The sequence below is a fragment of the Pristiophorus japonicus genome, chromosome 19 (genome assembly GCF_044704955.1).
Source record: "Pristiophorus japonicus isolate sPriJap1 chromosome 19, sPriJap1.hap1, whole genome shotgun sequence".
NCBI classification, from domain to species: Eukaryota; Metazoa; Chordata; class Chondrichthyes; family Pristiophoridae; genus Pristiophorus; species Pristiophorus japonicus.
The window spans coordinates 1,696,777-1,722,751 of NC_091995.1; the positions used below are offsets into that span (position 1 = coordinate 1,696,777).

At 49.3% G+C, this 25,975-nt stretch overlaps 1 protein-coding gene across 1 annotated transcript; it reads right to left on the reverse strand.

Moving 5' to 3' along the window:
- Positions 1-12,590: 12,590 nt before the first annotated feature.
- Positions 12,591-13,190, reverse strand: LOC139230328 (DPY30 domain-containing protein 1-like). The gene has a single exon (XM_070862157.1). The coding sequence runs from the start codon at positions 13,188-13,190 to the stop codon at positions 12,600-12,602; it is 591 nt and encodes a 196-aa protein (XP_070718258.1). The 3' UTR covers positions 12,591-12,599.
- Between the last annotated feature and the right edge of the window lie 12,785 nt (positions 13,191-25,975).

Genomic DNA, 25,975 nt, shown 5'->3' on the forward strand with positions numbered 1-25,975 from the left:
AAGAAGAGACTGAGTGTAACGTAGCCAAGTTTGCTGATGATACAAAGATGGGAGGAAAAGCAATGTGTGAGGAGGACACAAAAAATCTGCAAAAGGACATAGACAGGCTAAATGAGTGGGCAAAAATTTGGCAGATGGAGTATAATAATGGAAAGTGTGAGGTCATGCACTTTGACAGAAAAAAAATCAAAGAACAAGTTATTATTTAAATGGAGAAAGATTGCAAAGTGCCGCAGTACAGCAGGACCTGGGGTTACTTGTGCATGAAACACAAATGGTTAGTATGGTGGGATCTTGGCCTTTATTGCAAAGGGGATGGAGTATAAAAGCAGGGAAGTCTTGCTACAGTTATACAGGGTAGTGGTGAGGCCACACCTGGAAGTTTTGAGTTCCATATTTACGAAAGGATATACTTGCTTTGGAGGCAGTTCAGAGAAGGTTCACTCGGTTGATTCCGGAGACGAGAGGATTGACTTATGAGGAAAGGTTGAGGAGGTTGGGCCTCGACTCATTGGAGTTCGAAACGTATAAGATTATGAAAGGGCTTGACAAGGTGGATGTTTCCACTGATGTGGGAGACTAGAACTAGGGGGTATAATCTTAGAATAAGGGGCCGCCCATTTAAAACTGAGATGAGGAGGAATTTCTTCTCTCAGAGGGTTGTAAATCTGTGGAATTCGCTGCCTCAGAGAGCTGTGGAAGCTGGGACATTGAATATATTTAAGACAGAGATAGACAGTTTCTTAACCGATAAGGGAATAAGGGATTATGGGGAGCGGGCAGGGAAGTGGACCCGAGTCCATGATGGGATCAGCCATGATCGTATTAAATGGTGGAGCAGGCTCGAGGGGCCGTATGGCCTACTCCTGCTCCTATTTCTTATGTTCTTTTGTTCTTACCGTTACTTTCTGGAATGAAGTAATATGTTGGCGCTGGCGTGTCGTTCTTATTGAACAAATGTAATGTCGACCTCTCGTGCTGTTCGAAGCTGTCTTCCTGGTATTCCACTTCACAAACCGGGCAGAATTTCTTCTGCAGCGGCCTCTCCCTGCAAATGTAAGGGCAGTCCATTTTTAGTTCAAAATGATATATACGGAACAGCGTTCACTTTGTAGACAGGGTGAAGAAGCATTTTATATGAAAGTTCTGCAGATAAGGCTGTCTCACCTCTAACTGCAGCACTGTAATGTAAATAAGGTGATTTCTGCTCCGTGAGAGGCACAGTGCTGCCTATAGTGAGCAGACATTGGCTGCCATTGGCCTGCGATCGCGATCTTCTGTCTGTGCAGGTTGAGCATTCCTGTGCCCGTATGGGCTGAGGACTCAGTAAGCCCAGTGCAGGCCAGGAATGTATTTTATTCAACGCTGGCTGCAGAGCTAGGAAAATCCTCAGCCACAAAATGAAAGTCGCACATCAGCCTTTTCAACAAGCGTGTTTTTGTAAGCTTGTGCGCACACTGCTGTATCCACGAGATTTCACCCTACGCTGGTGATTCCAAATGATCAGGAGCTAAAATACGTTCTGGAATCACTTCAAGCAAAACATATATGGGCTGGATTTTTGGCCTTGTTTATTTCGGGGCAGTAAGGTTTGCGCCTGGAAACAGTTTGTGCCTCAGTTAGCAAAATTGGGCAGCTGGGTCCTGAGTGTGGGGCGGAGCGCTAAGGGAGGCTTTGCACACTTCTCTTTAATGAGGGATATTTTGCTTAGGAGGCAGTTCGGAGAAGGTTCATAAGAACATAAGAACATAAGAAATAGGAGCAGGAGTAGGCCATACGGCCCCTCGAGCCTGCTCCGCCATTTAATACGATCATGGCTGATCCGATCATGGACTCAGCTCCACTTCCCTGCCCGCTCCCCATAACCCCTTATCCCCTTATCGTTTAAGAAACTGCCTATCTCTGTCTTAAATTTATTCAATGTCCCAGCTTCCACAGCTCTCTGAGGCAGCGAATTCCACAGATTTACAACCCTCTGAGAGAAGAAATTTCTTCTCATCTCAGTTTTAAATGGGTGGCCTCTTATTCTAAGATCATGCCTTCTAGTTCATGACATCCTCAAAGAATTCCAGCAAATTTGTCAAATATGACTTCCTTTCATAAATCCATGCTGACTCTGCCTGACCGAATTTTGCTTTTCCAAATGTCCTGCTACTGCTTCTTTAATAATGGGCTCCAACATTTTCCCAACCACAGATGTTAGGCTAACTGGTCTATAATTTCCACTGGCCCCACTGGAAACCAAAACTGCACACAGTATTCCAGGTGTGGCCTCACCAATACCCTGTATAACTGTAGCAAGACTTCCCTGCTTTTATACTCCATCCCCTTTGCAATAAAGGCCAAGATTCCATTGGCCTTCCTGATCACTTGCTGTACCTGCATACTAACCTTTTGTGTTTCATGCACAAGTACCCCCAGGTCTCATTGTACTGCAGCACTTTGCAATCTTTTTCCATTTAAACAATAACTTGCTCTTTGATTTTTTTTCTGCCAAAGTGCATGACCTCACACTTTCCAACATTATGCTCCATCTGCCAAATACTTGCCCACTCACTTAGCCTGTCTATATCCTCCTGCAGCCTCTTTGTGTCCTCCTCACACATTGCCCTTCCTTCCATCTTTGTATCCTCAGCAAACTTTGCTACGTTACACTCAGTCCCTTCTTCCAAGTCGTTAATATAGATTGTAAATAGTTGGGGTCCCAGCACTGATCCCTGCGGCAGCCCACTAGTTACTGATTGCCAACCAGAGAATGAACCATTTATCCCGACTCTCTGTTTTCTGTTTGTCAGCCAATCCTCTATCCATGCTAATATAACCGCGTGAACTTTTATCTTGTGCAGTAACCTTTTATGTGGCACCTTGTCAAATGCCTTCTGGAAGTCCAAATACACCACATCTACTAGTTCCCCTTTATCCACCCTGTTCATTACATCCTCAAAGACTTCCAGCAAATTTGTCAAACATGACTTCCCCTTCATAAATCCATGCTGACTCTGCCTGACCGAATTTTGCTTTTCCAAATGTCCTGCTACTGCTTCTTTAATAATGGAATCCAACATTTTCCCAACCACAGATGTTAGGCTAACTGGTCTATAGTTTCCTGCTTTTTGTCTGCCTCCTTTTTTGAATAGGGGCATTACATTTGCAGTTTTCTAATCTGCTGGGACCTCCCCAGAATCCAGGGAATTTTGGTAAATTACAACCAATGCATCCACTATCCCTGTCGCTACTTCTCTTAAGACCCTAGGATGCAAGCCATCAGGTCCAGGGGATTTATCTGCCTTTAGTCCCGTTATCTTACTGAGTACCACCTCCTTAGTGATTGTGATTGTATTAAGTTCACGAGATTGATTCCTGAGATGAAGGGGTTGTCTTATGTCGAAAGGTTGATCAGTTTGGGCCTGTACTCATTGGAGTTTAGCAGAATGAGAGGTGATATTGGTGAAACGTATAAGATTCTGAGGGGGCTTGACAAGGTAGATGCAGAGAGGATGTTTCCCCTCGTGGGGACGTCGTTTCAGAATAAGGGGCCGCCCATTTAAAATGGAAATGCAGAGGAATTTCTTCTCTTAGAGGGTTGTGAATCTTTGGAATTCTCTGCCCCAGAGAGCTGTGGAGGCTGGGACATTGAATATAGTTAAAGGTGGAGATAGACAGATTTTTGAATGATAAGGGAGTAAAGGTATATGGGGAGCGGGCAAGGAAGTAGCCAAGATCAGATAAGCCATGATCTTAATAAATGGTGGATCAGGCTGGAGGGGCCAAGTGGCCTACTCCTGCTGCTGTTTCTTATATTAGGGCGCTAGTCCAGCTGAGCAACTGAAAATTCCGAGCTAAAGAGCTGGGCCGGGAGGACTCCACGGGAGGTCTGGGGAGAAAAAAAACACCAAAGCAATTCCCAATCCATAACCCAGGCCACCACAACATCAATCGCAAAATACTAAAATAAAGAACAGTCACACTGACCTGAGGTGGACATTACTTATCTCACTGCAGCCGGTATCGGTCGGAATGACCTCTTTCACAGGCGTTCCCACCAGGGGCCGTTGCGGGGAGCTACAGATCGGGCGGGAGTCAAAAACCGAGACGGTGTTGCAACCAGGGGCGTTGCACTCCGACTCGCCTCTTCCGGGCGGTAATGCAACATGCCACCGCCAAAACCGGCCACGCAAACACCGGCAGGTCTTCTGTAAAGATAGTCACAACCCACTATTTTTCATGTACTTGTCATACCCATCAGTTTGGCCACTTTACACAAGAGGATCTTTCAATGAATATCTATATGACACAAAGTATTAGCACTATCCAAGCCTCCTCTTCTGGAGGTGCTGATCCTCATCAAACTCCCGTTCCACAAATCACACAACCCCTCCAGTAACCTGACCAAGCGTTACCGGAAGCTGCAGTGTGACCACCATCTGCCTCATGAACACCATTTTACCTCCTTCTTCTTCTTCTCAGATAGTAAGGAAGGACATTAGCTTGGATGATGTGGAATCTGTATGGGTAGAGCTGCAAAACACCAAAGGGCAGAAAATGTTAGTGGGAGTTGTGTACAGACCACCAAACAGTAGTAGTGAGGTTGGGGAAGGCATCAAACAGGAAATTAGAGATGCGTGCAATAAAGGTACAGCAGTTATCATGGGTGACTTTAATCGACATATAGTTTGGGCTAACCAAACTGGTAGCAGTACAGTGGAAGAAGATTTCTTGGCATGTATAAGGGATGTTTTTTTTAGACCAATATGTCGAGGAACCAACTAGAGAGCTGGCCATCCTAGACTGGGTCTTGTGTAATGAGAGAGGATTAATTAGCAATCTGGTCGTGCGGGGCCCCTTGGGGAAGATTGACCATAATATGGTAGAATTCTTCATTAAGATGGAGAGTGACACAGTTAAATCACAGACTAGGATGCTGAACTTAAAGAAAGGTAACTTTGATGGTATGAGACGTGAATTGGCTAGGATAGACTGGAGAATGATACTTAAAGGTTTGACGGTGGATAGGCAATGGCAGACATTCAAAGATCACATGGATGAACTACAACAATTGTACATCCCTGTGTGGCGTAAGAATAAAAAAGGGAAGGTGGCTCAACCATGGCTAACAAGGGAAATTAGAGAAAGTGTTAAACCCAAGGAAGAGGCATATAAATTGGCCAGAATAAGCAGCAAACCTGAGGACTGGGAGAAATTTAGAATTCAGCAGAGGAGGACTAAAGGGTTTAATTAGGAGGGGTAATATCGAGTATGAGAGTAAGCTTGCAGGGAACATAAAAACTGACTGCAAAAGCTTCTATAGATATGTGAAGAGAAAAAGAATAGTGAAGATCAATGTAGGTCCCTTGCCGTCAGAATCAGGTGAATTCATAATGGGGAACAAGGAAATAGCAGAGCAATTTTGGTTCTGTCTTCACTAAGGAAGACACGAATAACCTCCCGAAAATAATAGGGGACCAAGGGTCTAGCGAGAAGGAGGAACTGAGGGAAATCCTTATTAGTCAGGAAATTGTGTTAGGGAAATTGATTGGATTGAAGGCCGATAAATCCCCAGGGCCTGATAGTCTGCATCCCAGAGTACTTAAGGAAGTGGCCCTAGAAATAGTGGATGCATTGTTGGTCATTTTCCAACATTCTATCGACTCTGGATCAGTTCCTATGGACTGGAGGGTAGCTAATGTAACCCCACTTTTTAAAAAAGGAGTGAGAGAGAAAACAGGGAATTTTTGACCGGTTAGCCTGACATTGGTAGTGGGGAAAATGTTGGAATCAATTATTAAAGATGTAATAGCAGCGCATTTGGAAAGCAGTGACAGGATTGGTCCAAGTCAGCATGGATTTATGAAAGGGAAATCATGCTTGACAAATCTTCTGGAATTTTTTGAGGATGTAACGAGTAGAGTGGACAGGGGAGAGCCAGTGGATGTGGTGTATTTGGACTTTCATAAGGCGTTTGACAAGGTCCCACGCAAGAGATTGGTGTGCAAAATTAAAGCACACGGTATTGGGGGTAATGTATTGATGTGGATAGAGAACTGGTTGGCAGACAGGAAGCAAAGAGTCGGAATAAACGGGTCCTTTTCAGAATGGCAGGCAGTGACTAGTGGGATACCGCAAGGTTCAGTGCTGGGGCCCCAGCTATTTACAATATACATTAGTGATTTAGATGAAGGAATTGAAAGTAATATCTCCAAGTTTGTAGATGACACTAAGCTGGGTGGCAGTGTGAGCTGTGAGGAGGATGCTAAGAGGCTGCAGGGTTACTTGGACAGGTTAGGTGAGTGGGCAAATGCATGGCAGATGCAGTATAATGTGGATAAATGTGAGGTTAACCACTTTGGTGTCAAAAACAGGAAGGCAGAATATTATCTGAATGGTGACAGATTAGGAAAAGGGGAGGTGCAACGAGACCTAGGGGTCATGGTACATCATTCAATGAAAGTTGGCATGCAGGTACAGCAGGCGGTGAAGAAGGCAAATGGCATGTTGGCCTTCATAGAGAGAGGATTTGAGTGTAGGAGCAGGGAGGTCTTACTGCAGTTGTATAGGGTCTTGGTGAGGACACATCTTGAATATTGTGTACAGTTTTGGTCTCCTAATCTGAGGAAGGACATTCTTGCTATTGAGCGAGTGCAGTGAAGGTTTACCAGACTGATTCCCAGGATGGCAGGACAGACATATGAGGAAAGACTGGATCGACTAGGCTTATATTCACTGGAATTTAGAAGAACGAGAGGGGATATCATAGAAACATATAAAATTCTGACGGGATTGGACAGATTAGATGCAGGAAGAATGTTCCCGATGTTGGGAAAGTCCAGAACCAGGGGTCACAGTCTAAGGATAAGGGGTAAGCCATTTAGGACCGAGATGCGGAGAATCTTCTTCACTCAGAGAGTTGTTAACCTGTGGAATTCCCTGCCGCAGAGAGTTGTTGAGGCCAGTTCGTTAGATATATTCAAAAGGGAGTTCGATGTGACCCTTACGGCTAAAGGGATCAAAGGGTATGGAGAGAAAGCAGGAATGGGATACTGAAGTTGTATGATCAGCCATGATCATATTGAATGGTGGTGCAGGCTCGAAGGGCCGAATGGCCTACTCCTGCACCTACTTTCTATGTTTCTATGTCTTTGTTTCTTAGGTGGTCTCTCGTATCGAGGATGATTTGCTTCCACACCAAAACGGGATGAGTTCACAGGTGTTTCAATGAGGGACCAGATATTCCAGGTCCAGAACTACATCCTGAAGATGCCTGTGCATGGATTTATTTAACGTGTGGTGACCGTTGAACACCAGCTATTACACGGGCTCGACAGAGGTAGGTCTTGGTCTAGTGGCAAGGATTAACCAAGACGACTGAAGACCAGCTTTGCTGCACGGACCTCGTGCGCACACATATCGCAATGTGGGCTGGCCCGTGCTACCCCTGGGCCCTCGGCTCTTCTGGGTCCCCGAACACACACCTCCCCTGGGCCCCGACCGTGCTGCTCTAGCCGTACCTGCCCAGCTCACATCAGTGACCTGGATTATGGTGACATCCAACCCAGTCACCTGCTTCACTGCCGTCGTTCTCTTGTGCCAGATCACGCTGCTCTCTGGAGTGGGATGCCACCACACTGTCCATGGGAGTGTGTGAGGGAGCTTTCCTCTGTATCTAACCCCGTGCTGTACCTGACCTGGGAGTGTTTGATGGGGACAGCGTAGAGAGAGCTTTACTCTTTATCTAACCCTGTGCTGTACCTGCCCTGGGAGTATTTGATGGGACAGTGTAGAGGGAGCTTTACTCTCTATCTAACCCCGTGCTGTACCTGCCCTGGGAGTGTTTGATGGGACAGTGTAGAGGGAGCTTTACTCTGTATCTAACCCCGTGCTGTACCTGCCCTGGGAGTGTTTGATGGGACAGTGTAGAGGGAGCTTTACTCTGTATCTAACCCCGTGCTGTACCTGCCCTGGGAGTGTTTGATGGGGCAGTGTAGAGGGAGCTTTACTCTGTATCTAACCCCGTGCTGTACCTGCCCTGGGAGTGTTTGATGGGACAGTGTAGCAGGAGCTTTACTCTGTATAGCGACCCCGACCTGCGAGAGACCATCAGCGGCAGGTCGGGGCCATAAAAGGAGCGGTGAGCGGCAGCCGACTCACACACACTCACACTCATACACAGACCCACTCACACTGATACACAGACACTTACACACTCACACTCATACACAGACCCACTCACACTGATACACAGACACTTACACACTCACACTCATACACAGACCCACTCACAATGATACACAGACACTTACACACTCACACTCATACACAGACCCACTCACACTGATACACAGACACTTACACACTCACACTCATACACACACTCACACTCATACACACACACTTACGCTCATTCACGCACACACACACGCACACACACACACTCACACTCATACACACACACTCACGCTCATACACATCCTCACACTCATACACTCACACACACACTCACACTCATACACACACACTCATACACATACACACACACTCACGCTCATACACATCCTCACACTCATACACTCACACACACACTCACACTCATACACACACACTCATACACATACACACGCACTCACACTCATACACTCACACGGACACACTCACCCTCATACACACATACTCACACACTCTCACACACACACTCATAACTCACACGCACACACTCACTCATACACACACACTCACAGACACTCATACACATGCACACTCACACACACTCATACACACACACTCATATACTCACTCACACTCATCCACACACTCATACACTCACACACACTCATACACTCACATTCACACACACACACACTCACACGCACACACTCATACACACACACTTACACACACACACTGACACTCATACACACGCGCACTCACACACACTCATTCATCATCATCATCATAGGCAATCCCTCAAAATTGAGGAAGACTTGCTTCCATTCCAAAAGTGAGTCCTCAGGTGACCGAACAATCCAATACGAGAGCCACAGTCCCTGTCACAGGTGGGACAGATAGTCGTTGAGGGAAGGGGAGGGTGGGACTGGTTTGCCGCACGCTCCTTCCGCTGCATGCGGTTGATTTCTGCATGCTCTCGGCGACGAGACTCGAGGTGCTCAGCGTCCTCCCGGATGCACTTAGGGGCAGTCTTTGGCCATCATCATCGGCGGACCCTGTAACCAGGATGACTTGCTTCCACATGGGTTTACAGACGTTTCAATGAAGGGCCCGTATTCCAGTCCTGAAATCCAATTGAAGGGTGGAAGATGTTTGTGCCTGGATTGTTTTAATGTGTGGTGACCGTCACACATCATCCACCACACTCCAATCACAAATTCCAACCCTTCAAGAATTGGACCCCAGGGACCTCTCAATTTAAAAGATTTCTCCTTGTGTTTAAATCCCTTTGTGGCCTCTCCCCTCCATATCTCTGTAACAACCTGCAACCCTTCAAGATCTGTGTTCCCCCAACTCTTTTTTTCCTGGTCCATCACCCCATCCCTTAGCCCCACCATTGGTGGACATGCCTTTAGCTGCATCGGCCCTACACTCTGGAATTCCCTCCCTAAAACCCCCTTCACCTCCCTCTCCTTCTAAGCCCATCCTTAAAACCGACCTATTTGACCAAACCTTTGCTCATCCTTTCTAATATCTTTATTGGCTCAATGTCTATTTTTGTCTGATGTGTCCTTGCCTTTTTTCCACGTCAAAGGTGCAAATTGTTTATTAACCATGTAGAAATTCTAGAAATACACACTCACACACACACGCACGCAGATCATTTTAGCACCAGTGTGAGGGCACTGCATTACACTGGAACTCCCAACATCCCACCATTACCCAATATGAGGGGCTGCTGGTCTCAGCTGTCATCCAGGGAAGGTGCTAGATACCAGAAGAAATCAGATGAAGATTCACTGAAGCTAATCTTTTGCAAGCCCCGCTGAAGGGAATCGAGAATTCCAGTCTCTGAATAGTGGGCTGACATCGAGAGGGGTACTCGAGTCTGATGAGAGCAGCGTGACCTCCTCATAGTAGCCCCAGTGGGCTAGGGACCAGTGCTCTGGCCTCTGAAGCATGGGTTGGCATCCACTGAAGTACTCACATTCAATGTAAGTGGAGTGGCGATGCCTCACCACAATCGCAGTCCCAGTCAGATAAATGATAAAAGGGATTTTCATTTCAGAAAGTTCACCAGACTGATTCCCGGGATGGCAGGACTGATATACGAGGAGAGACTGGATCGACTGGGCTTATATTCACTGGAGTTTAGAAGGTTGAGAGGGGATCTCATAGAAACAGATAAAATTCTGACGGGACTGGACAGGTTAGATGCAGGAAGAATGTTCCCGATGTTCGGGAAGCCCAGAACCAGGAGACACAGTCTAAGGATAAGGGGCAAGCCATCTAGAACTGAGATGAGGAGAAACTTCTTCACCCAGAGAGTTGTTAGCCTGTGGAATTCCCTACCACAGAGAGTTGTTGATGCCAGTTCATTAGATATATTCAAGAGGGAATTAGATATGGCTCTTATGGCTAAAGAGAGAAAGCAGGAAAGGGGTACTGAGCTGAATGATCAGCCATGATCTCATTGAATGGTGGTGCAGGCTGGAAGGGCTGAATGGCCTACTCCTGCACCTATTTTCTTTGTTTCTATGTTTCAACCCAGAGCATGATGTAAAAGCAGTGAAAGAAATGAGTTGCCTCACATACTGCTCGGCATGGAAGAGGAAAATCTTCAGCACATCCAAGCATTTGGTTTTATAGACCATCACAGGCAGTCCCTCAAAATCGAGGAAGACTTGCTTCCACTATAAAAATGAGTTCTCGGGTGACTGAACAGTCCAATACGGGAATTACAGTCTCTGTCGCAGGTGGGGCAGACAGTGGTTGGAGGAAAGGGTGGGTGGGGAGTCTGGTTTGTCGCACGCTCTTTCCGCTGCCTGCGCTTGTTTTCTGCATGCTCTCGGCGATGAGACTCGAGGTGCTCAGCGCCCTCTCGGATGCACTTCCTCCACTTAGGGCGGTCTTTGGCCAGGGACTCCCAGGTGTAATTGGGCATGTTGCACTTTATCAGGGAGGCTTTGAGGGTGTCTTTGAAACATTTCCTCTGCCCACCTGGGCCTCGCTTGCCATGTAGGAGTTCCGAGTAGAGCGCTTGCTTTGGGAGTCTCGTGTCTGGCATGCGAACAGTGTAGCCCGCCCAATGGAGCTGGTCGAGTGTGGTCAGTGCTTCGATGCTGGGGATGTTGGCCTGGTCGAGGACGCTAACGTTGGTGCGTCTGTCCTCCCAGGGGATTTGCAGGATCTTGCGGAGGTATTTCTCCAACGATTTGCGATGTCTGCTGTATATGGTCCATGTCGCTGAGCCATACAGGAGGTGCTGTGGGTCTGGAGTTACACATAGGCCAGACCGGGTAAGGACGGCAGATTTCCTTCCCTAAAGGGCATTCGTGAACCACTTGGGTCTTTATGACAATCTGATAGTTTCATGGTCACCATTAGTGGTACGGGCTTCTTATTCCGGATTTATTTAATGAACTGAATTTAAATTCTCCAGCTGCCGTGGTGGGATTTGAACTTGTGTCTCGGGATCATTAGTCCAGGCCTCTGGATTGCTTCCAGACTTGACTATGCCAACGCACTCCTGGTTGGCCTCCCATAAAATAGAGGTGATCCAAAACTCGGCAGCCCGTGTCCTAACTTGCACCAAGTCCCGCTCACCCATCACCCCCTGTGCTCGCCGACCTACATTAGTTCCGGTTAAGCAACACCTCAATTTCGAAATTCTCATCCTTGTCTTCAAATCCCTCCATGGCCCTCGCCCCTCCCTATCTCTGTAATCTCCTCCAGCCACCCCCCCCCCTCCCAAGATATCTCCGTTCCTCTAATTTTCCCTCTTGAGCAGCCCTGATTCTAATCGCTCAACTATTGATTGCCTGGGCCCCAAGCTCTGGAACTCCCTCCCTAAACCTCCCCGCCTCTCCATCTCACTTTCCTCCTTCAAGATGCCCCTTAAAACCTCCCTCCTTCACTGCGCTAATTTCTACTTATGCGGCTCGGTGTCAAATTTTTAATCTCGCAAAGCTCCTGTGAAGTACCTTGGGAACACTTGACCACATTAACGGTGCTATATAAATGCACAGTATTGTTGTCATCTGTCAGGTTCCAGATTCACAATAAACATCAATGAGCTGTGTCAGGAATTGAATGCGTTGAAGGTAAATTACTATCCCTCTGTAAAACGGAACACAAAGTACCGTTTTAATCTTCTGGAACAGGTGAATGTGAACACACCCTGCCTTCCAAGAATGCTCACGGGGAATGTTATCAATAATGTATAATTCTGAAACACAATAAAAACACCGTTGCGATTGGCCGCCGCGTTTCCTACGTTACAACCACTTCAAAAAACGACATAACTGCCTGTGCAGTCTGGTGGTCATGAAAAGCCACGCTTTATTTTTGGAGAATATATTGATTTAATGCAACATGTACAGCGCAAATAGCACTTCTCATATCAGCCATTCAGTTGAAGAAATGAAGGTTTCTAGGACTCAGGGTGTTGGGACTGGAGAATGCCCTTCACTCTGTAGTGGCGAGGCTTTCGAATGCAGACCCCTCGATGGAGCACTTTCATCCTTCTCTTGTACAGTTTCAAGTTCAGGTTCCGCCGTCCAATCGGGCGGTGCGAGTGAAGGCGAGCTCCCGAGAACCACCTTCTCAGCCGACTGTGCTGTGTCCAGCCCCTGCTCCGAAGTCTCCTCCACTTGCTGTTTCTGGACGGCTTGAATCGGGGCCAACATCTGCTGCTGCTGTTGCTGTTGCTGCTGTTGCTGCTGCTGATGTTGCTCAGGCTCGGTGTTCTCCGCGTCCAGCTTCAAATTGTGTCGGTAGGCTGCCTCAATCTCCTGCAGCTCAGCCTGCAAATACTGCTGGAGAGCTTGCTCCTTCGCCGCCGCCTCGGCCTCCAGGTCCAGCTGCTTCCCGTCCAGCTCGCTCCGCAGCTCCAGATCCAGGTTCTTCCTGCATTTGTACAGCGAGTGGGCCAGGTATTCAATGGGGTCCATTGGCCGAAGCTCCGCCAACGCCGCCAGGGTTTCGGTCAGACAGTCGCCCAAAACGGCCCGCAGGTAGTCTGAATCCATCTCCGCCCGAAACTCTCGCACCCGCACCTGTCTTGAAATCCCCTCTTGTTGCTATGGGGACGGGCTTGCCGTAACCAGGGACTCCACAACAAGTGACGTTTGAAAAGAACATAAGAACATAAGAATTAGGAGCAGGAGTAGGCCATCGAGCCCCTCGAGCCTGCTCCGCCATTCAACAAGATCATGGCTGATCTGGCCATGGACTCAGCTCCACTTACCCACCCTCTCCCCGTAACCCTTAATTCCCTTATTGGTTAAAAATCTATCTATCTGTGACTTGAATACATTCAATGAGCTAGCCTCAACTGCTTCCCTGGGCAGAGAATTCCACAGATTCACAACCCTCTGCGAGAAGAAATTCCTTCTCAACTCGGTTTTAAATTGGCTCCCCCGTATTTTGAGGCTGTGCCCCCTAGTTCTAGTCTCCCCGACCAGTGGAAACAACCTCTCTGCCTCTATCTTGTCTATCCCTTTCATTATTTTAAATGTTTCTATAAGATCACCCCTCATCCTTCTGACCTCCAACGAGTAAAGACCCAGTCTACTCAATCTATCATCATAAGGTAACCCCCTCATCTCCGGAATCAGCCTCGTGAATCGTCTCTGTACCCCCTCCAAAGCTAGTATATCCTTCCTTAAGTAAGGTGACCAAAACTGCACGCAGTACTCCAGGTGCGGCCTCACCAATACCCTATACAGTTGCAGCAGGACCTCCCTGCTTTTGTACTCCATCCCTCTCGCAATGAAGGCCAACATTCCATTCGTCTTCCTGATTACCTGCTGCACCTGCAAACTAACTTTTTGGGATTCATGCACAAGGACCCCCAGGTCCCTCTGCACCGCAGCATGTTGTAATTTCTCCCCATTCAAATAATATTCCCTTTTACTGTTTTTTTTCTCAAGGTGGATGACCTCACACTTTCCGACATTGTATTCCATCTGCCAAACCTTAGCCCATTCGCTTAACCTATCTAAATCTCTTTGCAGCCTCTCTGTGTCCTCTACACAACCCGTTTTCCCACTAATCTTTGTGTCATCTGAAAATTTTGTCACACTACACTCTGTCCCCTTTCTTTATTTCATCGTCATGGGCAGTCTCTCGGAACCAACACTTGCTTCTGCTCTAAAAATGAGTTCTTAGGGGGCTGAACAGTCCAATGCGGGAATTAACTCTCTGTCGCATGTGGGACAGGTTTACCGCACGCTCCTTCCGCTGCCTGCGCTTGATTTCTGCATGCTCAAGGCGACGAGACTCGAAGTGCTCAGCACCCTTCCGGATGCACTTCCTCCACTTAGGGCGGACTGGTCTTTGGCCAGGGACTCCCAGGTGTCGGTGGGGATGTCGCACTTTATCAGGGAGGCTTTGAGGGTGTCCCTGTAACGTTTCCTCTGCCCACCTTTGGCTTGCTTGCCGTGAAGGAGTTCCGAGTAGGACGCTTGCTTTGGGAGTCTCGTGTCAGGCACGCGGACAATGTGGCCCGCCCAGCGGAGCTGATCGAGTGTGGTCAGTGCTTCGATGCTGGGGATGTTGGGCCTGGTCGAGGACGCTAACGTTGGTGCGCCTGTCCTCCCAGGGGATTTGCAGGGTCTTTCGGAGACATCGTTGTTGGTATCTCTCCAGCGACTTGAGGTGTCTACTGTACATGGTCCATGTCTCTGAGCCATACAGGAGGGCGGGTATCACTACAGCCCTGTAGACCATGAGCTTGGTGGCAGATTTGAGGGACTGATCTTCGAACACTCTTTTCCTCAGGCGGCCAAAGGCTGCATTGGCGCACTGGAGCTGGTGTCGAATCTCGTCAATGTCTGCTTTTGTTGATAAGGGGCTCCCGATGTATGGGAAATGGTCCACGTTGTCCAGGGCCGTGCTGTGGATCTTGATGACTGGGGGGGGCAGTGCTGTACGGTGGGGCCAGGTTGGTGGAGGACATTTGTCTGACAAATGTTTAGCGTAAGGCCCATGCTTTCGTATGCCTCAGTTAAGATGTCGACTATGCCCTGGAGTTCAGCCTCTGTATGTGCGCAGACGCGTACTGTAGCTCGACGACAGAGGTTGGGGTGGTCTTGGACCTGGCCTAGAGATGACGAAGGTTGAACAGATTCCCATTGGTTCTGTAGTTTAGTTCCACTCCAGCGGGGAGCTTGTTGACTGTGAGGTGGAACATTACCTACACAGTACGAAAGGAACAGTTTGGGTACTTGACTTCTTGAAGACTAAGGATTTATGTATATATTGAAACACCAAATGTTCTGTTTGCTTGCAGTGACTAGTACATTCTGAAGAATTTCTTATAATTAAATTAAGGTGTAACGCAGAATAATATTCTAGTTTATTTGCTACCACTTTTGGTAAGTACTTTTAATACGTTCAAAGTCTGTTCAAGGGATTAGAACATAAGAACATAAGAATTAGGAACAGGAGTAGGCCATCTAGCCCCTCGAACCTGCTCCGCCATTCAAAAAGATCATGGCTGATCTGGCCGTGGACTCAGCTCCACTTACCCGCCCGCTCCCCGTAACCCTTAATTCCCTTATTGGTTAAAAATCTATCTATCTGTGATTTGAATACATTCAATGAGTTAGCCTCAACTGCTTCCTTGGGCAGAGAATTCCACAGATTCACAACCCTCTGGGAAAAGAAATTCCTTCTCAACTCGGTTTTAAATTGGCTCCCCCCGTATTTTGAGGCTGTGCCCCCTAGTTCTAGTCTCCCCGACCAGTGGAAACAACCTCTCCACCTCTATCTTGTCTATCCCTTTCATTATTTTGAATGTTTCTATAAGATCCACCCCTCATCCTTCTGAACTCCAACGAGTAAAGACCCAGTCTACTCAATCTATCATCATAAGGTAACCCCCTCATCTCCAGAATCAGCCTAGTGAATCGTCTCTGTACCCCCTCCAAAGCTAGTATATCCTTCCTTAAGTAAGGTGACCAAAACTGTACGCAGTACTCCAGGTGCGGCCTCACCAATACCCTGTACAGTTGCAGCAGGACCTCCCTGCTTTTGTACTCCATCCCTCTCGCAATGAAGGCCAACATTCCATTCGCCTTCCTGATTACCTGCTGCACCTGCAAACTAACTTTAAAGTAATATTAAAGTGAAATATTTCAAATCCCTGTTCAATATCTGATGGACAACAAGGTAACGGCAGGTCTCAAATTAACGAATGTATATTCAGGATAACTTTGTTTCGGAGCTATGTATATTTCAAGTACAGAAAATAAAGGATGTCAGAACGTCCACTGCCCTATACACCACCATCGGTGCCAGGGCTGTAAGCTCGCTGAAACCTGGAGGCGTCCGGACTGCCATGTAGGGGCTGCCTGTCTTTTACCAGGAACTCACCAGGGTCTGGAACAGAGTCGACACCGAGCGCAGTTCTCCCCCGTCTGGAGTGGCGGCTGTCCTTCAGGAGCCGCTGCTCAGGACTCCGTACCTCCACGACCGCGGTTTTAGATGGCGGTGGATAAGAGGGCTGTGTTTGGCGAGGTGACCAAGGTCAGGGACCTGCTCGATGGCGGAGGAGCGGGCTGGATGGGGCCTGAGGAGCAGGCACGGCCCCTATCCTGGGCCGGCGTCCGCCGCGCGGCCGATGCCATCGAGTCGCTAAAAACAGCTCTGAGCCCCGACTCCGTTAGGTGCGTCGAGGAGGCTCAAGCACGTGGGGCGATCCCGTCCGAACTGACCCCCGTCCGGACGGAATTCCTCATCGGTGCCAAGCCCCGAAACCTCCCTCGGGAGCCGGCGCCTCACAACTTGAGCCTCCTCCGGGAAATCCCCTCCGTGCATTTCAGTTCTGCGCGGAGGGGTTTCCTGTACGGGCTGCTCCTGCACACTCTCAACTTTGCCATCCTCGCCTGCCATCCGGGCATGCCATAGTGAACTATCTTGCCGTCCGGAGGAGGTGGGGGTCCCCAATTGAGTGTTCTCTATGCGGGAGACCTCCCTCTATTTATCGGGGACTTGGCCTGGAGGGTGGTGCACGGAGCAGTCCCGTGCAATCGGTTTTTAAGCCGGTTCACGGGCTCCCAGGCCGCCTGTAATTTTTGCGGTCTGGAGGAGTCCATGTTCCACCTGTAGGTACAGTGTGTGAGGTTGCAGCCCCTCTTCCAATGTCTGGCTGCCTTTCAGTCCCACACTCCTGATCTTTGGGCACCCTGGGCAGAGGGGAGCGGGTAGGTTCGAGGGCCTCCTCGTGGGACTGCTCCTGGGCCTGGCCAAGGGGGTCATCAGCCGGCCCAGGCAGCGGGCGGTCGAGGGGGTCATTCAGCCCGACTGCCTGCCTCTCTTCCGCGGTTACATCCGAGCCAGGGTGTCCCTGGAGATGGAACACGCGGTGTACGCGGAGTACGCTCGCGGCCTTCCATGAGAGGTGGGCGCCGGAGGGACTGGAGTGCATCATTCACCCCTGGCAACCAAATTCTAACTTGAGTTTTGTCTCTAGTTAAAAGTTAATTGGTTTAATTGTCAGTTTTAGTGCCCCCCCCAGTATTAAGGGGGCACTTGATTTATGATTTTACACAAAATAGTTGCAAGCTCGCTGAGCTCGGTTTCTCTATTTAATTGAATTTGATTGAATGATACCCATTTCGAAGTAATGTTTCAATTCCTCCCCACTTCTCTCCAAAGCTTCAGCGGCCCTGATTCTGGATCCAGACATCGCCCACCCTAAGCTCATCCTGTCCGACAACCTGACCAGCGTGAGCCATGGTGAGAGATGGCAGGACATCTCCGTCATTGAAAGTTGGCATGCAGGTACAGCAGGCGGTGAAGAAGGCAAATGGTATGTTGACCTTCATAGCTAGGGGATTTGAATATAGGAGCAGGGAGGTCTTACTGCAGTTGTACAGGGCCTTAGTGAGGCCTCACCTGGAATATTGTGTTAGTTTTAGTCTCCTAATCTGAGGAAGGACGTTCTTGCTATTGAGGCAATGCAGTGAAGGTTCACCAGACTGATTCCCGGGATGGCAGGACTGTCATATGAGGAGAGACTGGATAGACTGGGCCTGTATTCACTGGAGTTTAGAAGGATGAGAGGGGATCTCATAGAAACACATAAGATTCTGACTGGACAGGTTAGATGCGGGAAGAATGTTCCCGATGTTGGGGAAGACCAGAACCAGGGGACATAGTCTTCGGATAAGAAGTATTCCATTTAGGACTGAGATGAGGAGAAACTTCTTCACTCAGAGTTGTTAACCTGTGGAATTCCCTACCACAGAGAGTTGTTGATGCCAGTTCATTGGATATATTCAAGAGTTAGATATGGCCCTTATGGCTAAAGGGATCAATGGGTATGGAGAGAAAGCAGGAAAGGGGTACTGAGGGAATGATCAGCCATGATCTTATTGAATGGCGGTGCAGGCTCGAAGGGCCGAATGGCCTACTCCTGCACCTATTTTCTATGTTTCTATGACAACCCAGGGAGGTTCAGCACCTGTGTCAGCGTCCTGGGCTCCGAGGGCTTCACGGCGGGGAGACACTACTGGGAGGTGGAGGTGGGGAACAAGATCAAGTGGACAGTGAGCCTGGCGAAAGAATCCATCAACAGACAGGCGAAGATCACAGCAGCGACTGTGAAGATGGATACTGGATTGTGGTACTGATAAACGGAACTGACTATTGGGCTTGTACCTCCCCTCCCACCCTCCTCCACTCGCTTCCCAAACCCCGGAAGATCGGGGTGTACCTGGACTATGAGGGCGGACAGGTGTCATTTTACAATGTGGACAACATGACCCATCTCCACACTTTCACCCAGACTTTCACTGAGAGACTTTCCCCTTACCTTAAACCCCGTTTCAATTAAAGGGGTGAAAATTCCGAACCATTGAAAATCTGCACCCATTAAAACACTTTCTGTTGGGCAGATATTTATATCCTGAGGTCTATTGCACTTCAAATGTGCTGCTTGATTTTATTATACAATACGCATTTTCAACATCATCATCATCAGAGTCCCTCGGAAAGGAGGAAGACTTGCTTCCACTCTTAAAATAACTCCTTAGGTGACTGAACAGTCCATTACGAGAGCCACAGTTCCTGTCACAGGTGGGACAGATAGTGGTTGAGGGAAGGGGAGGGTGGGACTGGTTTGCCGCACGCTCCTTCCGCTGCCTGCGCTTGGTTTCTGCATGCTCTCGGGGACGAGACTCGAGGTGCTCAGCGCCCTCCCGGATGCACTTCCTCCACTTAGGGCGGTCTTTGGCAAGTATAGCCGAGGCACTGGAGTGGACATGGATGAGGAATATGTCACTCTCGCTCTATCTATTATTGCAATTTTTATATTTAACATCCTGTGACATCGTTCAGGGTATGTTGAAGGATATGATCCAGCAGGCTGTGTTGCAGCAGGCTGTAAGTGAGAGAGTGTTGGGAGATAGGTGACAGTGTACGGAGATAGGTGACAGTGTGGGGAGATAGGTGACAGTGTGGGGAGATAGGTGACAGTGTGGGGAGATAGGTGACAGTGTGGGGAGATAGGTGACAGTGTGGGGAGATAGGTGACAGTGTACGGAGATAGGTGACAGTGTGGGGAGATAGGTGACAGTGTACGGAGATAGGTGACAGTGTGGGGAGATAGGTGACAGTGTGGGGAGATAGGTGACAGTGTAGGGAGATAGGTGACAGTGTACGGAGATAGGTGACAGTGTACGGAGATAGGTGAAAGTGTGGGGAGATAGGTGACAGTGTGGGGAGATAGGTGACAGTGTACGGAGATAGGTGACAGTGTGGGGAGATAGGTGACAGTGTACGGAGATAGGTGACAGTGTTGGGAGATAGGTGACTGTGTGGGGAGATAGGTGACAGTGTGGGGAGATAGGTGACAGTGTGGGGAGATAGGTGACAGTGTGGGGAGATAGGTGACAGTGTGGGGAGATAGGTGACAGTGTGGAGAGATAGGTGACAGTGTACGGAGATAGGTGACAGTGTGGGGAGATAGGTGACAGTGTGGGGAGATAGGTGACAGTGTACGTAGATAGGATAGGTGACAGTGTGGGGAGATAGGTGACAGTGTGGAGAGATAGGTGACAGTGTAGGGAGATAGGTGACAGTGTGGGGAGATAGGTGACAGTGTACGGAGATAGGTGACAGTGTACGGAGATAGGTGACAGTGTACAGAGATAGGTGACAGTGTAGGGGAGATAGGTGACAGTGTGCGGAGATAGGTGACAGTGTGGGGAGATAGGTGACAGTGTGAGGAGATAGGTGACAGTGTAGGGAGATAGGTGACAGTGTAGGGAGATAGGTGACAGTGTGGGGAGATAGGTGACAGTGTGGGGAGATAGGTGACAGTGTGGGGAGATAGGTGACAGTGTGGGAGATAGGTGACAGTGTGAGGAGATAGGTGACAGTGTGGGGAGATAGGTGACAGTGTGGGGAGATAGGTGACAGTGTGGGGAGATAGGTGACAGTGTAGGGAGATAGGTGACAGTGTGGGGAGATAGGTGACAGTGTACGGAGATAGGTGACAGTGTACGGAGATAGGTGACAGTGTGGGAGATAGGTGACAGTGTAGGGAGATAGGTGACAGTGTACGGAGATAGGTGACAGTGTGGGGAGATAGGTGACAGTGTGGGGAGATAGGTGACAGTGTGGGGAGATAGGTGACAGTGTGGGGAGATAGGTGACAGTGTGGGGAGATAGGTGACAGTGTGGGAGATAGGTGACAGTGTGGGGAGATAGGTGACAGTGTACGGAGATAGGTGACAGTGTAGGGAGATAGGTGACAGTGTACGGAGATAGGTGACAGTGTATGGAGATAGGTGACAGTGTGGGGAGATAGGTGACAGTGTGGGGAGATAGGTGACAGTGTACGGAGATAGGTGACAGTGTACGGAGATAGGTGACAGTGTGCGGAGATAGGTGACAGTGTACGGAGATAGGTGACAGTGTGGGGAGATAGGTGACAGTGTACGGAGATAGGTGACAGTGTACGGAGATAGGTGACAGTGTACGGAGATAGGTGACAGTGTGGGAGATAGGTGACAGTGTGGGGAGATAGGTGACAGTGTGGGGAGATAGGTGACAGTGTATGGAGATAGGTGACAGTGTACGGAGATAGGTGACAGTGTATGGAGATAGGTGACAGTGTGGGGAGATAGGTGACAGTGTACGGAGATAGGTGATAGTGTACGGAGATAGGTGACAGTGTACGGAGATAGGTGACAGTGTGGGGAGATAGGTGACAGTGTACGGAGATAGGTGACAGTGTATGGAGATAGGTGACAGTGTGGGGAGATAGGTGACAGTGTACGGAGATAGGTGACAGTGTACGGAGATAGGTGACAGTGTACGGAGATAGGTGACAGTGTGGGGAGATAGGTGACAGTGTACGGAGATAGGTGACAGTGTACGGAGATAGGTGACAGTGTGGGGAGATAGGTGACAGTGTGGGGAGATAGGTGACAGTGTAGGGAGATAGGTGACAGTGTGGGGAGATAGGTGACAGTGTAGGGAGATAGGTGACAGTGTGGGGAGATAGGTGACAGTGTACGGAGATAGGTGACAGTGTACGGAGATAGGTGACAGTGTGGGGAGATAGGTGACAGTGTACGGAGATAGGTGACAGTGTACGGAGATAGGTGACAGTGTACGGAGATAGGTGACAGTGTGGGGAGATAGGTGACAGTGTGGGGAGATAGGTGACAGTGTACGGAGATAGGTGACAGTGTACGGAGATAGGTGACAGTGTGGGGAGATAGGTGACAGTGTGGGGAGATAGGTGACAGTGTACGGAGATAGGTGACAGTGTACGGAGATAGGTGACAGTGTACGGAGATAGGTGACAGTGTGGGGAGATAGGTGACAGTGTACGGAGATAGGTGACAGTGTACGGAGATAGGTGACAGTGTACGGAGATAGGTGACAGTGTGGGGAGATAGGTGACAGTTGTACGGAGATAGGTGACAGTGTACGGAGATAGGTGACAGTGTGGGGAGATAGGTGACAGTGTACGGAGATAGGTGACAGTGTACGGAGATAGGTGACAGTGTGGGGAGATAGGTGACAGTGTACGGAGATAGGTGACAGTGTACGGAGATAGGTGACAGTGTACGGAGATAGGTGACAGTGTGGGGAGATAGGTGACAGTGTACGGAGATAGGTGACAGTGTGGGGAGATAGGTGACAGTGTACGGAGATAGGTGACAGTGTACGGAGATAGGTGACAGTGTGGGGAGATAGGTGACAGTGTACGGAGATAGGTGACAGTGTACGGAGATAGGTGACAGTGTGGGGAGATAGGTGACAGTGTGGGGAGATAGGTGACAGTGTGGGGAGATAGGTGACAGTGTGGGGAGATAGGTGACAGTGTGGGGAGATAGGTGACAGTATGAGGAGATAGGTGACAGTGTGGAGAGATAGGTGACAGTGTACGGAGATAGGTGACAGTGTGGGGAGATAGGTGACAGTGTACGGAGATAGGTGACAGTGTGGGGAGATAGGTGACAGTGTGGGGAGATAGGTGACAGTGTACGGAGATAGGTGACAGTGTGGGGAGATAGGTGACAGTGTACGGAGATAGGTGACAGTGTGGGGAGATAGGTGACAGAGTACGGAGATAGGTGACAGTGTGGGGAGATAGGTGACAGTGTACGGAGATAGGTGACAGTGTGGGGAGATAGGTGACAGTGTGGGGAGATAGGTGACAGTGTACGGAGATAGGTGACAGTGTGGGGAGATAGGTGACAGTGTGGGGAGATAGGTGACAGTGTACGGAGATAGGTGACAGTGTACGGAGATAGGTGACAGTGTGGGGAGATAGGTGACAGTGTACGGAGATAGGTGACAGTGTACGGAGATAGGTGACAGTGTGGGGAGATAGGTGACAGTGTGGGGAGATAGGTGACAGTGTACGGAGATAGGTGACAGTGTGGGGAGATAGGTGACAGTGTGGGGAGATAGGTGACAGTGTGGGGAGATAGGTGACAGTGTACGGAGATAGGTGACAGTGTGGGGAGATAGGTGACAGTGTGGGGAGATAGGTGACAGTGTGGGGAGATAGGTGACAGTGTGGGGAGATAGGTGACAGTGTGGGGAGATAGGTGACAGTGTACGGAGATAGGTGACAGTGTGGGGAGATAGGTGAGAGTGTGGGGAGATAGGTGACAGTGTACGGAGATAGGTGACAGTGTACGGAGATAGGTGACAGTGTACGGAGATAGGTGACAGTGTGGGGAGATAGGTGACTGTGTGAGGAGATAGGTGACAGTGTGGAGAGATAGGTGACAGTGTACGGAGATAGGTGACAGTGTACGGAGATAGGTGACAGTGTGGGGAGATAGGTGACTGTGTGAGGAGATAGGTGACAGTGTGGAGAGATAGGTGACAGTGTGGGGAGATAGGTGACAGTGTGGGGAGATAGGTGACAGTGTAGGGAGATAGGTGACAGTGTGGGGAGATAGGTGACAGTGTGGGGAGATAGGTGACTGTGTGAGGAGATAGGTGACAGTGTGGGGAGATAGGTGACTGTGTGAGGAGATAGGTGACAGTGTACGGAGATAGGTGACAGTGTACGGAGATAGGTGACAGTGTGGGGAGATAGGTGACAGTGTACGGAGATAGGTGACAGTGTACGGAGATAGGTGACAGTGTGGGGAGATAGGTGACAGTGTGAGGAGATAGGTGACAGTGTGGAGAGATAGGTGACAGTGTGGGGAGATAGGTGACAGTGTGGGGAGATAGGTGACAGTGTACGGAGATAGGTGACAGTGTGGGGAGATAGGTGACAGTGTGGGGAGATAGGTGACAGTGTGGGGAGATAGGTGACAGTGTACGGAGATAGGTGACAGTGTGGGGAGATAGGTGACAGTGTACGGAGATAGGTGACAGTGTACGGAGATAGGTGACAGTGTGGGGAGATAGGTGACAGAGTGGGGAGATAGGTGACAGTGTGGGGAGATAGGTGACAGTGTGGGGAGATAGGTGACAGTGTGGGGAGATAGGTGACAGTATGAGGAGATAGGTGACAGTGTGGAGAGATAGGTGACAGTGTACGGTGATAGGTGACAGTGTGGGGAGATAGGTGACAGTGTACGGAGATAGGTGACAGTGTGGGGAGATAGGTGACAGTGTGGGGAGATAGGTGACAGTGTAGGGAGATAGGTGACAGTGTGGGGAGATAGGTGACAGTGTACGGAGATAGGTGACAGTGTGGGGAGATAGGTGACAGAGTACGGAGATAGGTGACAGTGTGGGGAGATAGGTGACAGAGTACGGAGATAGGTGACAGTGTGGGGAGATAGGTGACAGTGTGGGGAGATAGGTGACAGAGTACGGAGATAGGTGACAGTGTGGGGAGATAGGTGACAGTGTGGGGAGATAGGTGACAGTGTACGGAGATAGGTGACAGTATACGCAGATAGGTGACAGTGTGGGGAGATAGGTGACAGTGTACGGAGATAGGTGACAGTGTACGGAGATAGGTGACAGTGTGGGGAGATAGGTGACAGTGTGGGGAGATAGGTGACAGTGTACGGAGATAGGTGACAGTGTGGGGAGATAGGTGACAGTGTGGGGAGATAGGTGACAGTGTGGGGAGATAGGTGACAGTGTACGGAGATAGGTGACAGTGTGGGGAGATAGGTGACAGTGTACGGAGATAGGTGACAGTGTGGGGAGATAGGTGACAGTGTGGGGAGATAGGTGACAGTGTGGGGAGATAGGTGACAGTGTGGGGAGATAGGTGACAGTGTACGGAGATAGGTGACAGTGTGGGGAGATAGGTGACAGTGTGGGGAGATAGGTGACAGTGTACGGAGATAGGTGACAGTGTACGGAGATAGGTGACAGTGTACGGAGATAGGTGACAGTGTGGGGAGATAGGTGACAGTGTGGGGAGATAGGTGACAGTGTGGGGAGATAGGTGACAGTGTACGGAGATAGGTGACAGTGTACGGAGATAGGTGACAGTGTGGGGAGATAGGTGACAGTGTGAGGAGATAGGTGACAGTGTGGGAGATAGGTGACAGTGTGGGGAGATAGGTGACAGTGTGGGGAGATAGGTGACAGTGTGGGGAGATAGGTGACAGTGTGGGGAGATAGGTGACAGTGTGGGGAGATAGGTGACAGTGTGGGGAGATAGGTGACAGTGTGAGGAGATAGGTGACAGTGTACGGAGATAGGTGACAGTGTACGGAGATAGGTGACAGTGTGGGGAGATAGGTGACTGTGTGAGGAGATAGGTGACAGTGTGGAGAGATAGGTGACAGTGTGGGGAGATAGGTGACAGTGTACGGAGATAGGTGACAGTGTACGGAGATAGGTGACAGTGTGGGGAGATAGGTGACAGTGTGGGAGAGATAGGTGACAGTGTAGGGAGATAGGTGACAGTGTGGGGAGATAGGTGACAGTGTAGGGAGATAGGTGACAGTGTGGGGAGATAGGTGACAGTGTACGGAGATAGGTGACAGTGTACGGAGATAGGTGACAGTGTGGGGAGATAGGTGACAGTGTACGGAGATAGGTGACAGTGTACGGAGATAGGTGACAGTGTGGGGAGATAGGTGACAGTGTACGGAGATAGGTGACAGTGTGGGGAGATAGGTGACAGTGTGAGAGATAGGTGACAGTGTGGAGAGATAGGTGACAGTGTGGGGAGATAGGTGACAGTGTGGAGAGATAGGTGACAGTGTGGGGAGATAGGTGACAGTGTACGGAGATAGGTGACAGTGTACGGAGATAGGTGACAGTATGAGGAGATAGGTGACAGTGTGGAGAGATAGGTGACAGTGTACGGTGATAGGTGACAGTGTGGGGAGATAGGTGACAGTGTACGGAG